This window comes from Somniosus microcephalus, chromosome 15, assembly GCF_052327205.1.
Source record: "Somniosus microcephalus isolate GS21.2 chromosome 15, FLI_Smic_1.0, whole genome shotgun sequence".
NCBI classification, from domain to species: domain Eukaryota; kingdom Metazoa; phylum Chordata; class Chondrichthyes; order Squaliformes; family Somniosidae; genus Somniosus; species Somniosus microcephalus.
The window spans coordinates 29,946,991-29,963,915 of NC_141001.1; the positions used below are offsets into that span (position 1 = coordinate 29,946,991).

At 42.1% G+C, this 16,925-nt stretch overlaps 1 protein-coding gene across 9 annotated transcripts in view; it reads right to left on the reverse strand.

The window, feature by feature from the left end:
- LOC147106607 (activating molecule in BECN1-regulated autophagy protein 1-like) overlaps positions 1-16,925 on the reverse strand; it is a 514,247-nt gene that overhangs the window by 4,637 nt on the left and 492,685 nt on the right. The window contains exon 19 of one of the 9 annotated variants that reach the window (XR_015080961.1): positions 1,430-1,550. The exons of 6 other annotated variants lie outside the window; for them this stretch is intronic. Coding sequence is in view for 2 of the 3 variants with exons in the window: in XM_086007605.1 (XP_085863731.1) it covers positions 13,727-13,887 (161 nt within the window). In the remaining variant the exon portion in view is untranslated. Of the gene's footprint in view, positions 1-1,429; positions 1,551-13,082; positions 13,971-16,925 lie in introns of those variants that run through there. 2 more of the 9 variants (XM_086007605.1, XM_086007608.1) reach the window with 2 other exon arrangements.

Below are 16,925 nucleotides of genomic sequence, written 5' to 3' on the forward strand. Positions count from 1 at the left end.
GGGGTATGCATCAATGTTAATACACACATGGAGTATGTATCAATGCTAATACAGGTCCTTCCCATCTAAAGCAGCATCCCTAATCTTGCACAGAAACCTCCCTACTTTGAATGTACATCAGCACAGGGGCTTGTGGTGGCAAAAATACCCCCGGTATTCTGCCATGCACTGCACTACAATCTTTATATAATGCCTACATGTACAATATTTAGCCATGCAAACACTTACGACACGTGCAGACACTCACGACACACGCAGACAAGTGCAGACACTCACGACACAAGCAGACAAGTGCACGCACTATACAAGCAGACAAGTGCACTCACTATACAAGCAGACAAGTGCACTCACTATACAAGCAGACAAGTGCAGACACGCACTATACAAGCAGACACACATTATACAAGCAGACACGCATTATACAAGCAGACAAGTGCAGACACGCACTATACAAGCATAGACAACATCAGACACTCATTATAAGAACATAAGAAACAGGAGGAGTAGGTCGGTCATTCAGCCCTTCGAGCCTGCTCTGCCATTCAATAAGATCATGGTTGATCATCTGCCTCAACTCCACCTTCCCACACTATCCCCATATCCCTAGAGTCCCTTCGTTTCCAAAAATCTATCGATCTCTGTCTTGAATATACTCAACGACTGAGCCTCCACAGCTCTCCGGGGTAGAGATTTCCAAAGATTCACCACCCTCTGAGTGAAGAAATTTTTCCTCATCTCAGTCCTAAATGGCCAACCCCTTATTCTGAGACTGTGACCCCGGTTCTAGGCTCCCCAGCCAGGGGAAACATCCTCCCTGCATCTACCCTGTCAAGCACTGTAAGAATTTTGTATGTTTCAATGAGATCACCTCTCATTCTTCAAACTCTAGGGAATATAGGCCTAGTCTACTCAATCTCTCCTCATAGGACAATTCCCCCCATCCCAGGAAATAAGTCTAGTGAACCTTCATTGCACTCCCGCTAAGGCAAGTATATCCTTCCTTAGGTAAGGAGACCAAAACTGTACACAGTACTCCAGGTATGGTCTCTCCAAGGCCCTATACAACTGTAGTGAGACTTCCCTACTCTTATACTCCAATTCCTGTGTAATAAAGGCTAATATATAATTTACTTTCCTAATTGCTTAGAGTTAACTTTCTGTGATTCGTTCACAAGGGCACCCAGGTCTCTCTGAATATCAACATTTCCCAGTCTCTCACCATTCTACTTATCTATTTTTCCTAACAAAGTGGATAACTTCACATTTCTGCACATTATATTCTATCTGCCATGTTCTTGCCCACTTATTTAGCTTGTCTATATCCCTTTACAGCCTCTACACAATCAGACAACTGCAGACGCTCACTATACAATCATATAACTGTATAGGTTATATTTTTGCATTTTCATGTAGAAAAAGATTGTACTACTTTAAATTGTAACATTCAGATATCACACAAAGATCAAGTATTGTGATTGCTGTAAAATGTTCAATGGAGGTTTTCAGACGTCATGAAATCACAGCTGTACATGATTGCCAGAGTTTAAGTTCTGTCAAACCAAAAAAGAGAGAAAATAGAGAGTGAAAAAAAAGGGATTCATTCATTAACTGATAATTGGTGTTATTTCCAGGGAGTTAACTGTGGATTATTACTTGATCGTCATACAGCTATCATGTCAGTGTAGATGTCATCATGTATTAGTGACATGGAGCATACTGGCCAGAGCTTGCTAAAAGTAGACCACGTGCAAAAGTTTGGGATTAACAATTAAATGGCAGGGTGCGCATGGACACTTGGAATCAATGTTTCTGCTAATTTTTTTGGGTGCGCTGCCCCTTTAATGGGCTGCGCGGCCTGTTCAAATTTCCGCACATGCGTAGTTTTTCCTGAAAAAGACACTGAGCGGCCTGTGCGGGACCGCCAGACCACTGTGCAGGACCGCCAGACCACTGCGCAGTTGCGTAGCTTAACAGGAACACTGCTTGGAACCCCATGACTGGTTGCTGCATGACCTCTAGTTATATAGGTGTGTGACTGGAGAGCACCGACTTACACAGACTGCTATATCTAGATGCCCACTGCTATGGAAGAAAGTTTGGGCTATAAGAGTCCCAGGCATGGGTGTACAAACACTAAGTATAAAGTGTGATTTACCAATTTCCTGTATTGCTGCTGCACATTCCTGCTTGAAAACAGCTAACAGGACCATCAAAAAATACTAGGGCCAGTGTAAGGTTTTAATTGAAGGACGACTTTGCACAAGATACAGTTGGATTGGCGTCAGCAGCATTATACTGCACATTTGAGGCCTGTATCAGCCCCAAAGGTTCAGCAAACAATGTCAGTGGATTATAGCTGTGTGTGCAAGAGATACACAATCAAACCTATAATACAAATAGAATAATAGATACCTAGGAGTGATTTTCAAAGCAGTGCTTTTATCAAGGGGGTCAGAGAATAATAAACCACTGAGGTTTCACTCCTACGTTTTGTATCATCTGATATTTATGCTTTATAATCAGTCCCCAGTAGCCATTATTTTATGTTCACATCATTTGAATCTTCCATTTCATTACAACCTTTAATCAGCCACAGGTGCCAATTTTTCTCTATATGAGCTATCTGAATTCATCAACCAGGCTACATCTTTGCAATTATTTGCTGATTTTGCATATTTGATTAACATTTCTCTTGTACTCAGCGTTTGAGGAAGAGAATTGCTCAAACAACTATATATCTAGATGTCCACAACTAACATTTGACGTGCAGTTTGTTTACTTGCAGAAATAAACAGGTTATACAGCCAAGAATACCCAACCACATAGATTCAACTAAACAGTTTATAGCACAGAATTTGGAAATTTGAGATTAAATTATACATACATACGGCCATGTCCAGGGATTGTTGGCTATTTGACCTAGCAGGAATATTTGTTTTACTAATACATTCCTCACATCAACTCAGGCTCAGGATTTTTCAGGGTTTATTCTCAAAGGTTCAGCATCCTTGTTGTCACCTTGACAAAGAGCGAGGCAGATTGGTGACATTGAGACAAAGAAGGGCTTGGCATGTTAATGAGCTCACCCATGTATTAATGAGAGCCATTTAAATGGTTAATCACAACAATCATGAGACAATATCTCATTTCAATAGGTGTTCACTTGAGATGGAGGGACAAATTGTTCTTTTAAATGGAGTTGTCTAGTAGAAATCCACTCTTGGGTGGTCAGTAGCAGATTTAATTGGTAGCCCTGCAGACGAACCTCTGACTGACTCAGAGGTCAAACTGCCAACTTCCCGTCCAGAGAGAGTACAAAGACTCTCATGTTCAAGGTCGGTTAGAAAGTCTACTGTGAAAGGTAGGCCCAGGGGTGAGATGGAAATTAAGATAGGGCTGGTCAGATTGCAACTCAGCCAGACCACAAAGAGAAGGGTCAATTACTCTCTAACTAGGACAGGGTGGCCTAGTTTATTATTGTTTTTCTTATTTGCCGGAAGGGAGTGAAGTTAAGTTCAGATAAGGTGAGAGCCATTACAACTGTTACTCTATATTCCTTTACTGACTGTAAAATAAAGCAGCTTAATGATCCATATCTGGCATCATGCTACTAAAATGTTAATCAGTCCTTTCAGAAAACTGGTAAAATGCAAGTGAGAACACTTGTGGAGGATTATGATACCCAGTTTATATAGCAAATGGGTCTCCTTGTTCCCCCTCTCCCCCAGTTATGCTATTGTTTTACTAGATATTGGGCAGTATCGGTGAACTTGTGAATGTAAGGGATGCTGTATCTGCTTACAGGATTGACCAGCGCTGCTGAACCAGAGAGAATATCTAATGCATACTCAAAATATGTTATACTGTATGATATATATATAAAAAAAGTATAGCATATTTTGAAAATATATATATATATATATATATATATATATAAAACAAATATATATACTGGACACAGGATTTTTCCAGTGAATTATGCCAGATTATTTGACAATAATGTCATAACATGACTCCCCTTGGGTGAACAGCAGCATAGAGAAAAACAGAATGCAGAGACAGCTTGCATCAACACTTCCAGACCTTCTGGCACAAACTCTTGCGGTTCACTGTATTCGCTGAAACTCTTGATTAGGTCACTGCTTCGTAATTGCTATCTGGAATCCACTTTTCTCTTGTTATTATTTTTATAAAAGCAGTATGGGCACCCATATATAAAAATAATTTGGATTTACTTACCTTGCTGTTTGCTTGTAATATGTAGCAAAATTATTAAGCATATCCTCTTAGGCAGTTTTAAAATCCATTATTCAGTGGACATTGGTTACAGGGCAATGATCTTATTTTGAACCACCTAGATTCAGAAACACTGAGATACAATGATTCATTTTCTGTTGATGATTACGATCCTCATTAGTGGAGTGTGCACTATATTGTGGCATTGTGAGCCTGTATAAAAACTCTTTTCACTTGTACACTTTACCCCAGAAAGCTATTCAGAGACATTTTTATTTCATTTTCTACTAGTCAAGCATCCATATTTTCTATATGCAGCAGGCACTGGTGAAAGCACCTCCCATCAATTAGAACTGCTCTCAAATCCCTGCTGTGCCAATAATGCGTGTGGTAGAAATTGCAAAACAGCAGGTAGAAAGAGAAACAACAGATTTTCTGGCACTGAAAATTTCCCATTGCTTTTCAGAGAGACATTCTGGGCAAACTCCGGCCCAAAGGGAATTGGTTTTTGTGCATTGTCAGTGCTGAGGCAGAATGCTGAAGAACCTCAGTGTCAGAAACCTAGGCAGGCTGAAAGCATTCTCTACAAACATTTGTTTGATCAAATTTCAGCTCTTTTTGTCAAGAACTGAAATGTGACTTGCTTTTTCCTCAGTACGGTTAATCTTCCTGGATCAATCAGGTTTGGTGAAATACCTGATGGCTTACATCCTAGGGTCTTGAGAGAAGTAGCGGTAGGGATTGCAGATGCATTGGTGTTCCAAAACTCCCTGGACTCAGGAAAGGTCCCAGCAGATTGGAAAACTGCTAATGTAACGCCCTTATTTAAAAAGGGAGGTAGACAAAAGGCTGGAAACTATAGACCAGTTAGCCTAACATCTGTCATTGGTAAAATGTTGGAGTCCATTATTAAGGAAGCAGTAACAGGACATTTGGATAAGCATAATTTAATCGGAGAGTCAGCATGGTTTTATGAAGGGGAAGTCTTGTTTGACAAATTTGCTCGAATTCTTTGAGGACATAACAAACAGGGTGGATAAAGGGGAACCAGTGGATGTGGTGTATTTGGACTTCCAAAAGGCATTTGACAAGGTGCCACACAAAAGATTACTGCACAAGATAAAAAATCACGGGATTGGGGGTAATATACTGGCATGGGTGGAAGATTGGCTATCTAACAGAAAACAGAGAGTTGGGATAAATGGTTCATTCTTGGGTTGGCAATCAGTAACTAGTGGTGTGCCGCAGGGGTCAGTGCTGGGACCCCAACTCTTTACAATCTATATTAACGATTTGGAGGAAGGGACCAAGTGCAACATATCCAAGTTTGCCGACGATACAAAGATGGGAGGGAAAGCAGTGAGTGAGGAGGACATAAAAAACCTGCAAAAGGACATAGACAAGTGAGTGGGCAGAAATTTGGCAGATGGAATATAATGTTGGAAAGTGTGAGGTTATGCACTTTGGCAGAAAAAATCAAAGAGCAAGTTATTATCTAAATGGAGAGAAACTGCAAAGTGCTACAGTACAAAGGGATCTGGGGGTCCTGGTGCATGAAACACAGAAGGTTAGTATGCAGGTACAGCAGGTGATCAAGAAGGCCAATGGAATCTTGGCTTTTATTGCAAGGGGGATGGAGTATAAAAGCAGGGAAGTCTTGCTTCAGTTATACAGGGTACTGGTGAGGCCACACCTGGAATACTGCGTACAGTTTTGGTTTCCATATTTAAGAAAAGATATACTTGCTCTCGAGGCAGTTCAGAGAAGGTTCACTCGGTTGATTCCGGAGTTGAGGGGGTTGACTTGAGGAAAGGTTGAGTCTCTACTCATTGGAATTCAGAAGAATGAGAGGCGATCTTATCGAAACATATAAGATTGTGAGGGGGCTTGATCGGGTGGATGCGGTGAGGATGTTTCCACTGATGGGTGAGACTAGAACTAGGGGGCATAATCTTAGAATAAGGGGCTGCCATTTCAAAACTGAGATGAGGAGAAACTTCTTCACTCAGAGGGTCGTAAATCTATGGAATTTGCTACCTCAGAGAGCTGTAGAAGCTGTGACATTAAATAAATTTAAAACAGAGATAGACAGTTTCCTAGCTGGTAAGGGAATTAGGGGTTACGGGGAGCGGGCAGGGAAGTGGACGTGAGTCTAGGTTCAGATCAGCCATGATCCTATTGAATGGCGGAGCAGGCCCGAGGGGCCGTATGGCCTACTCCTGCTCCTACTTCTTATGTTCTTATGTTCTAATACAATTCCACCCGTTAAGAGGGGTAAAATAAAAGGAACATGCACACTATTTCTTCTGTGTACATGGATCTGCTCTGGTGTTTGTAAGTTGAATGAAATGCTACTTCATGAGGAACGGAATATTCTACTGTGTCAGGCACCATGTATCATTATGCTGATAAAGTGCAGCTGTTGCCCTTTAAAGCCAAGCAATCCAATTACTGTGAAGTGAAGAGGATCCAGGTGAATTACTGGTTTTATTTCTCACATTTGTGGTAGCTGTGCGCTAGATACAATTTTATTTGATTTAGTTGACCTCCTGTGGTGGTGCTCACAGTAAGTTGAATGAATCAGTTTTATAAAGGACAAGACTTGCACAATGCCTTCTGTTGCGAAGGTAAAACTGTCACTTTAAGGTCAAAGAGTCGAAGCTGCATTCTAATCAGTCAAAAGCCCTCTCAGCATCCAGGGATAACACCAGGGCAGGTGTGTTCATCCTGCTTCTGTGTCGCACAACACTGAACAAATGCCTGGTGCTGTCTGCCGAGAGGCTTCCTCAAATGAACCTGTTTTGGTTTGCTTTTGCAGTTGAGGAGGATATAGGCCTGTATGACGCACAGGTATTGGGGTCCTCGCCCTCTTAATGTACACCACCATTTGTGGCTGTTCTGAAAGATTCTAGAAGGGTGTCCACTTGTCAGCATGGGGGTCATGTCAGTAGAACTATGTATGAATCCATCTGGCGTGGAGCCTAGTCAGACTAGACCTGTGACAGCTTTCGAATGTGCTGCAAGTTTTTATCTGTGAGGTAGGAAAGTGGGAGGCCAGTTACGACCTGCTCAGTTTCTTACTGTGTGATCCATACCTCTGGTGTAGAGGGAGGCATAGTATCTGCCAAACTCTCAGTGGAGTCACTGGTGGTTTGACTGTCCAGTTTTAGGATTGATGTATTGGTTCTGTTCTGTGTTTGTTTGCACAGGTCATATGCTGGGAGTTCCCCCCCAACCTGTGCACATTATTTGACTGTGGTGTATTGCAGCATTCTTTTATTGACCACAGACAGTATGCTGATGAGCACTCCAGCAGCCTGGATCAGGGCCCTTTCAGCACTGACCATGTATGTTGGGTTTCTAGTTCACTCACGTTCCAGTTCGTTCTGGATTTAGAGCTTTTTGCCATTTCTCTGAGGACTGCTTTTGCACCTTCCCGTAATGCTGAGGAGATATCAGGGTTCTCATTCTCAGAATAAATTGGATAAGTTGTGTGCAGATAGCGGTGCAAATTTGCGCACACTAAGGAACGAGAGGTTGAGGTAGGTGCCAGTGTTGGGGACGAAAAGTGTAGGCTGTCTATTTATAACTGGAGAGTGACAAGTGTGTGGTTGGAGATGTTGATAGCACCAATATCACAGCTTTGGATCTCCACCAGGTAATGTTGCTCCCAGAAGAAGTAATCAAGTCTGAAGTATGACCTGCATCCAATTGAAATAAAAGGTGAACACCTTCTCTCTCGGGTAGAAAGTCTGTCATATATCTACACGGCCGAGTTCCCTGCACCACTGATGCACTACTGTAGCTCCCTATCCAAGGCATCCGGAGTTGGCAGGAAGCTTGTTGAGGCATGGGGATAGGGCACAGGTCAGGTCTCTTCCCAATATTACTGAGATCTCCAAGTGGAGGGCAGGGGTGAATGATAAAAATACTGCTGTGGGAAATGTGAGCATCTCCATTTAGGGCATAGATGTTTAACAGCGCAAGTAGCTTCTCTACTATTCGGCTCTCGATTAGGATGCATCTTCCACTAGGATGGTGCCTGCTGCAGAGTGAAGGGTAGTTTTTTGATTAGTATGACCACCTCTGCTTTTGGAAGAGAATGAGGCAACGCTGGTTTGGCAAACCCAGTTCATAGAACAGTACAATACAGAAGGCCATTCGGCCCATCGAGTCTGCGTGACTCTTTTGAAGAGCAATACAGTTAGTCCGAGTCCCCCGCTCTTTCCCTATATCCCTGCATTTTTTTCTCCTTCAAGTATTTATCCAATTCCCCTTTGAAGGCTACTATTGAATCTGTATCCACTGTTGTGAGAGCTTGGCATGCTCGAGGGGACGGGGTTAAGATGGGTTTCTCACAGCAAAGACATGGCTGTCCTTTCTTTAAGCCAAGTCATAATTTTTTTTAATTGGATGATTGAACCTCCTGATATTTAGAATCAAATAATTTCACTGCACAGAAGGAAGCCATTCAGCCCATCGTGCCTAACCTGGCTGTCTGAAAAAGTCCTTTTCTTCATGCCATTTTAAATTTAAGGATATTATTGTGACAACAGCTTTACTGGGGCTTTATTTGACCCAATCCAAAATTATACCAAAGAATGACCTACGGTTCAGGGTGCCCCAAGGTTGCGGTAGGGGATTTGTCCTTGTTTGGGGTCCGTTGGCCTGGGGTGTGGGTAGAAAAGTTCCCTCTCTTATTATGACCTGATCATTCCCCTCCATTTTACAGGCTACGTCCACATGTTTACTGCTTCAGAGGCGGGCAGTGAGCCAAAGCCCAAACTGCACACTCGGTTCTGCAAGGTAACCCCCTAGTTTGGCATGTAAGGCAGATGGGCATTGTTGATAATTTACTTGTGAAGATGCAACTGGGACATCTCCAAACGCCATTGATCATGGGGATACTACAACCTGGCCTACTGCCTGCTCTCTGGCTGCTGCCGATTCTGCACAATCAACTTGCGTCCCCCACTCATGCTGTATCCCCTCAGCCAACATTATCAGAGACCTCAAGACCCCACCCACCCACCTCCCCCAAATGCTCAGAGCCACATTCCCGACCACTGCAGAGTAGTGGCTACAAGTGCTTTAGAGCTTCCAATATTTTTGGTGTAGTTATTTTAAATATAGTCCCCCCCTGCAATGATTGGATGATTCCTCCCTCAAAGGATTACCCCAGCAGTGATGAGGAAATCTGTATTATGTAGCTGTATTTTAAATAATACCGGCTCCTTAAGTCAGCGGTCGGAAAGGATAAAATTACTCTCCATTCTGGACCCTCTTGCCACAATTGGATCCCATTTCTCTGGAGCACCCATACCATTCCCCCTTCTTTTTCACGCTCCGCCACCCTCCTTACACACAAAACACCCATGCCCCTCCTACTGTTTCAGAGAAACACCCCATCATCCTGTTTTTATCAGCAGCACCCCACAATTCCCCTCCCAGTAATTCTACATTAGTCTGCTCCAATGTTCTCGTATACTACTTCTGCCATCCTAGTGTTGTTACACTCAACACCCCTCTCACCCAGTACTCCCCACATCCAAGCGCGCCTCTTCCGTGCTCCTTTCACAACCCACGATTCCTCCCAGCACTGCCAACACGCCTTTCCCACTGCTCGAACAGACCCTGGTACCTCCTTACCAGTGCTCACAAACACCACTGTCCAATGGGGAAATGGTATGGGTGCTCCAGAGGAATGGGATCCAATTGTGGAAGGAAGGTCCAGAATGGAGAGTAATTTTATACTTTCCGACCACTGACTTGAAGGACCGGTATTATTTAAAATATAGCTAAATAATAGATCATCCAATTTAAAATAATTATGACTTGCCTTAAAAGGACAGCCACGTGTTTCCTGTAGGAAACCTACTTTCCCTCCTAGTGCTCCATGTCCCACAATCTACCCCACCGGACCCTCGCACTCCTCTCCACTACTTCAACATGGCATGCTATGACACTCATCCCAAAACCCAGAGCAACCTTCCCAACCCATACAGCTTTCCAATTCCTCAACAACTGCTACCTACAGTTCCTAGAGCCTATCTCCTATCTACCTGGGACATCTTCCCTGCCATCTTCCTCTGTATCCTAAGCTTTAAAAAAGCTAAGTGATAAAATTAACTATGTAGTTAAATTAGCTTTTAAAAGTAATCAAGGTGACGGATTTACAATTTTCCCACCAATATGCATGTAATAGTTTTTGATCCTGAAATATTATAGCATCATACAGCACAGGAGGGGACGATTCAGCCCATCGAGCCCGAGCTAGCTCTTTGAACGAGCAATCCAATTAGTTCCATTCCCCATAGCCCTGCAAAATTTTCCTGTTCAAGTACATATCCAATTCTCTTTTGAAAGTTACTATTGAATCTGCTTCCACCGCCCTTTCAGGCAGTGCAGGTAGGTGGGAGATAGGCTCCAGGTCATAACTCGCTGCGCAAAAGAAAAAAATCTTATGTCCTCACCACCCCCACCCGCTGCATTCTTGTGACAATTATCTCAAAATGATGTTCCTACAATACTCTAATAAAAAATGCAATTTTGCTTATTCAATCACTGTAAATCAGTAGTGCTAATAACATTACATTATATAGGATAAAAAAATAGAAGGATATGTTGATGGAGTGAGATGAAGTAAGGTGGGAGGAGGCTCGAGTGGAGCATAAACACCGGTATAGACCAGCTAGGCCGAATAGCCTGTTTCTGCGCTGTAAATTCTATGTAATTCTATGTATGTAAAACACTGTATTCTCGGACTCGTCATGAGCAAAGCCAAAAGAGATCCACTAGATACACATGAAATTACAACAGTACTGCATCACTCACACCTATATTTTAACCTGGACGAATAATTTTGGGCTTTCCCTAGGGGCTGGGGGAGAACAGAGGACACTTTAGAAAAGAACATTAAAAAAAAAAAATACCCTTAGATGCCTGGTTGGAAGAATTATGCTGCATTTATACTTGGCTGCAGTATGGGTTCCAGCCGCCAATACTCATTTGTACCATTTACCTGGAACTGCAATCTCCTGACTGGAAAAGAGCGCTGCACATGCATCATCAGTTTAACCATTTAAGTGAAATGCAGGTGGTTTAAAAAGTATCCAGGAGGCCCAAGGATCCCTTCTTTAAACGCAGGTTGACAATAGGCCCAGACACCAGATCGATGCCATAACTTTAGCATTGCTGCAAAGCAGAAAGCACTTAGCAGCAACTCTGTCGTTCACTCGCCAAGACCATGTCATTTGCCTGTTAAGGAAAGTTGTCCAGGCAGTACTGTACCGCTCTATCATTCTTCCAGACATAGTAACGGGAACACAAACCATGGTGTCTGTTGAGATGTCTACAAGCTGCAGTGACCCTTTTAATCAAAGGAACCTGAACAATAATGGACACAATGGTGCAAAAACACACACAATGGTGCAAAAACACACACAGGGAAAAGTACAAAAATGTAACATATTTGAATGGATGACACAAGAATGCAAACACCCATGAGTCCTGAGTCTACTCCAACAGTTTGGGGCTGTACACAATCAGCTTCATTATTGAGACAGAATATTTTATTTAAGCAGTTGTACTAGAATCAAATATTTGATTGCGCAATTTACTTTCATATACCTCCCACCATTATTTCACAAAAAAGAATACTCCACTTAATAGCACAAGTAATATGCTTAACATTCAGGTGTTTTTGGCTCATTAATGTTCTCCTCTCAAGTACTTCAGAGTTGCTGCAAAGTGCTTTCTGCTTTGCAGCAATGCCAAAGATACAGCAATCTGGTGTCAGGGCCTATTGTCAACCTGCATTTAAAAAGGGATCCATGGGCCTCCTGGATACTTTTAAACCTTCTGCATTTCACTTAAATGGTGAGACCGTTGACGCACGTGCCGCGCTCTCTTCCAGTCAGGAGACTGCAGTTCCAGGCAAGTAGTGCAAATGAGTATTGGCGGCTGGAACCCATACTGCAGCCAAGTATGAATGCAGCATAACTCTTCCAACTTGGCATCCAAGTGTATTAAAAAAAAAATCATGCTCTTTGCCTCTATTATGTTGTTTAGTTAATTATTACATAATTTTAACAGCAAAGTAGGACAAGGTTCCAATTTTCCACCTGTCGAGATAAGATTTGTTTTGCTGATGAAGTGCTGCCCCCTTGTGAACACAATACCCAGCGCTACCTCTATTCTGGGGACAAGGCATGCGATTCAGTGGGGTATGGTTGTAATACAATTTAAGTGCAAAAATTTAAACTGCATCCCGAGGAGATTTTGCTCAAAAAAAGTCAGGAATGCCGCCAAAAAACACAGTACATTACAGCAGGAAATTAGTCATGTTTAGCTAATCAAAACAAAGTACAGCTTCTGATTAAAAACTCATTGTTAGTGACCATGTGAACATAGTACAAATCATGCTTTTCAAGTCTACTGTAGGGGTGCTGATGGTATAGTCTGTACTGGCGCTACTGAATACTGGTTCAGAATTTTCTTTAAATTCATACTGGGTTGATATCAGAAGGAGGCCATTTGGCCCATTGTGTCTATGCCAGCTCCTTGAAAGAGCTATACAATTATACCCACTCGCCCGCTCTTTCCCCATATAACTTCATAGAACAGCCTTAAACACGTCATTCTCTCCAAACATAGGGATGGCTGCTGGAAACAAAGCAGTACATCGTCACATACTCTATCAATATTTGTAGAGCCAAGAAAAGGAGCGCAGAGCACATAGTGGGTTGAGAAGACTGGATGTACAAAAAGGTCAGCTAATCGCCAAACACAAGCCCTGTGAACATAGGCTCCAGCTTACTGGTTCAATAAAGTCAAAACCAATGGGGTCAAAGGGGAGAAAAGAATATATTGTTTATTAGAAACAATAGTGCAATACAGAAGTGCAATTACAGAATGCAATCTTCATTGAGGAGAAAGTTTATTTGCGCATTTGGGAATGATTTCAGGGCAGTAATCCTATTGACACTGAAGTATTTAATCTGAACCCCAAGAATATACAGAACCCCAAGAATATACAGAACCCCAAGAATATACTATCATTAAGGTAGACACTTTTATTTAATTTCTATGACAAACACCATAAAGAACCTGTGAGCTTCCAATTTGGTGTGGCTCAGTACCACACTACTTTCATGCACCTATCTGAGCAATACAGATGGGGTTATCAGAGTTAATCGACAAAGAATTAACTGCTTTTGTTAGGAGTCCATATTACATTCACTGTTCAAAGTCATCTCCCAGCTAGGTTTAAATCAGGTGGAAAAACAAACAAATAGCACTTTTTCCATCGAGAAAAAGAAATCTATTCCAGATAAACAATCTTTATTTTGCATGCTAAATGGTAACAAAAACCACAGGCGCTGTTAATTACAGATGTTGTCTAAGGCGAGATAAAAATTGGGACGTTCATAATCGAAGAGTAGTTGTTACTATTTTAAATGCAAAACGTTTGAAATAAAGCTGTGCAAATTCAATCTCCAGTGTTTTTCAATGTCTTTCGGTTAAAGCAAAGAAATTCATTGGATGAGGGCAGACACGATTCTTCTTGAACGCAAGAGTAGCCTACTGATGCATGCTGGGAAATTCTGAACGTGCTCAGAATCCACAGATTTGGCTGGTAACTCCCTTCAACTGTTCTGGGAAAAGAATATCCGGTCAAAGTCTAGGATTCCAAGATAGACTGAGGCTTTGAAGCAAAAAGTTTCAAGAAGGAACTAAAAGACACAGAAGACAATTGAATGAGTAAATGAAATCATTATTGTGAAATATGTAATTTTTAAAATTTTGTTTAAAACCTTATTTTGGACAGCAGAAATTTCAAATTTACTGAGGGAAAAAATGGAATGAAAAGTGTTTGAAGACGACTGATTCAACTAGTTCACCTTCTCCTCGATTTATTGATAGATTTCCCTAACTTGTCTGTCAGGATCATTGGCTTTTTTCTTAAGTCCTTGGTTGTTTCTCATTGGTAGTTTTCTAACTATTTTCCTCGCTTTTGATTTATATACAGAGGTTAAGAGTGAGTAAGCTTACTCAACAGTTATGATTTGCTGCTGTTTTACTTTGAGAAAAATCAATGTGATGGAAATGCGAGACTGGAAATTTAGGAGACTTCCAGGAAGTGGGATGGTTTGGTGCAGGAGGTAGCAGCAGTGAGTGACAAGTGTAGGAAGGCATGGGAGTTCGGGCTGGGAGTATCAACAGGTAGTAAGAGAAGTTGAGGCTCTGCAGGTCACCCATCTCTTGCAGCTCCCAGTTCCCACTAAAATACCATTAGAGTCAAAGATACAATTCTACTATTTGCTGAGAAAAAGTGACTATTCTGGAGTTCTGCCTTACACACACCTACTCACTCTTATCCTCTCTATATAAAGAAAACACTTGACATCAGCTTCATGTAAATAAAGCTTTTAAAATTTATCCTCTAGCCTTTCTACAAATAATTTGCTAAGGGTGCTGTATCTGAAGTGCAATGGACATGGGAAGCAGTTGTTAGTAACTAGGGAGTAGTTTTGCAAAGAATACAGTGACAATTTGCAATGACACTGGGCACTGGGGGTAGATCAGTGAGGAGTAAATAGTGGAGGGCAGTGAGTAGTTGAGGGGTTTCTGCTGGGGCCTCAGAGCAATGGAAAATGTGCAGCAAGGGGTGGGAGCAGCAGCGAAGGTACTGGGATTGGGAGTGTTGTCTTGGGTGTAGGTCTTTAAGATTATGAAAGGGTTCGTTAGGGTAGACATAGAGAAGATGTTTCCATTTGTGGGGAAGACCAAAACTAGAGACCATAAATAGAAGACAGCCACCAATAAATGCAAGAAAAAATTCAGGAGAAACTTCTTTACCCCAAGAGTGGCAAGAACTCGCTACCACAAGGAACAGCATAGATGCATTTAAGAGAAAGCTAGACAAACACCTGAGGAAGAAAGGAATAGAAGGATATGCCGATAGGGTTAGATGAAGAGGGGTGGGAGGAGGCTCGTGTGGAGCATAAACACTGACATGGTCCAGTTGGGCCAAATGGCCTGTTTCTGTGCTGTAAATTCTATGTAATTCTAGTAGTGGGAGTGAAATTGTAGGGCATGGCAATATGGCGGGGGAGGGGGGCGCGGGAAGAGTTAATGCAGTATTGAATGTGGAAGAGTGGAATGGAGGAGCAGGTTCTGGAAGTATACGAGCAAAAATTGGTGGGTGAGAGAAGTGGAAGTGCTGGGCCTGGAGTATTTGGGAAAGTATGCTTGGTTAGGGGAATAATGCAAGTAGCTTCGTGTGTGGAGAATGAGAGCATGGGGGGGGGGGGATGTGGATGGTTGCAAAGAGGGACTTGAGGTGTGTGGGCATTGTGGGGCAAGGTCTTATTATAGGGGTGGACTGGGGTTTAGTAGTGTTGGAGGGAGCTGGGTGTGGTAGTGTGAAGGTAGAGGAGTTCTGGTAAAATTCAGGGGGCAGGTAGAGACTGTGCATCCTCATCTCCCATCCCTCAGTGACGCACAGCAATAAATTCCCAAGCTGGATTCTCAGCAATGAGCTAAGAGCCAGCTGCATGTCAGTTAAAGAGCTTAGTGCTGTGGCAGCTGTTGCTGCCGAACTCCCCCCCCTCCCGAGAAACAGTTGTAATGCAGTTTCCACCTGTGATTGGGAACTGTTTTCAAGTTCTTTGAAATGCTCAATGCGTTTTTGCCTTTGGTGAGTTGGCATCAGGCCAGAGGCACCAGAGGAGGGTGGTGAAGAAAATACTTTTGTTTGCTGACTTTTAAAATGTTGAGGAAAGAAAACTGCAACCTGTGTGTCTTTCTATCTTGCTGTGGAGCAAAGAGGAATTGGTTGTTGACCAATTGAGATGTGGGGCTGGAAGTCAGCTAATAACCAAGCACAGATAATATGGCTAAAACCAATAACATTACACATGATTGTGGCAGAAAACATTCCTTAAAAATGACAGAAAAGTGTCACATTTTCAGGAAGATAACATTGAAAAAAAAAGAAAAATACATATACAGTATATTAAATTTAAAAACAATATTAAAAAATAAATTGCAGTTGTCTATGGGTCAAAAGAGAGACACTGAAGGAAATCAGACTGAAGTCTGGTGCCTTACAACTCACATGAAATTACTCGTGAAGGTTTTTGCGACCTTTATATAAATTGAGTTAATAACTCATGCAGTCTTGTGCAGCAACTGTGCGAAATGATTAACTGCAGTTATAATCTCATAAAAAGGACAAAGGGGTTTTTATGGTTATATGTGAATCATCCAAATGTATTTGTGTAATGATCCTCCTCACAGCTCCTTTTACCCAGTATAAGTGTGCATCTAATGCTTGCTCCAACTACAGTACCCAGTTATAGAGAAAAAAATATGCGATGGACTTGAGTGGGCGGTTCAAGAGTGGCTTAGATACATACCTGGCAGCAGGTTGTTTGCCCGTTCAGCTGCGCTTGGAATGTTCCTCGAAAATAACAAGCGGGAAAAAAAGACAGGTGGGCCACCCAAAAGTGAATCAAATTTTCCTTCAGGTTAGGCAGTGTGCTGGTCAGTATTGGCAAATTTTACCCTGAACCTATCAAATTGTTCTCAAATCCTTTTATCTTTGTAATGCTGCGGACAAACTTATTTGTCCAGACCCCGGCAGACTCGGAGATTGCCAAGTATGCTCATTTGGCAGAACTGCT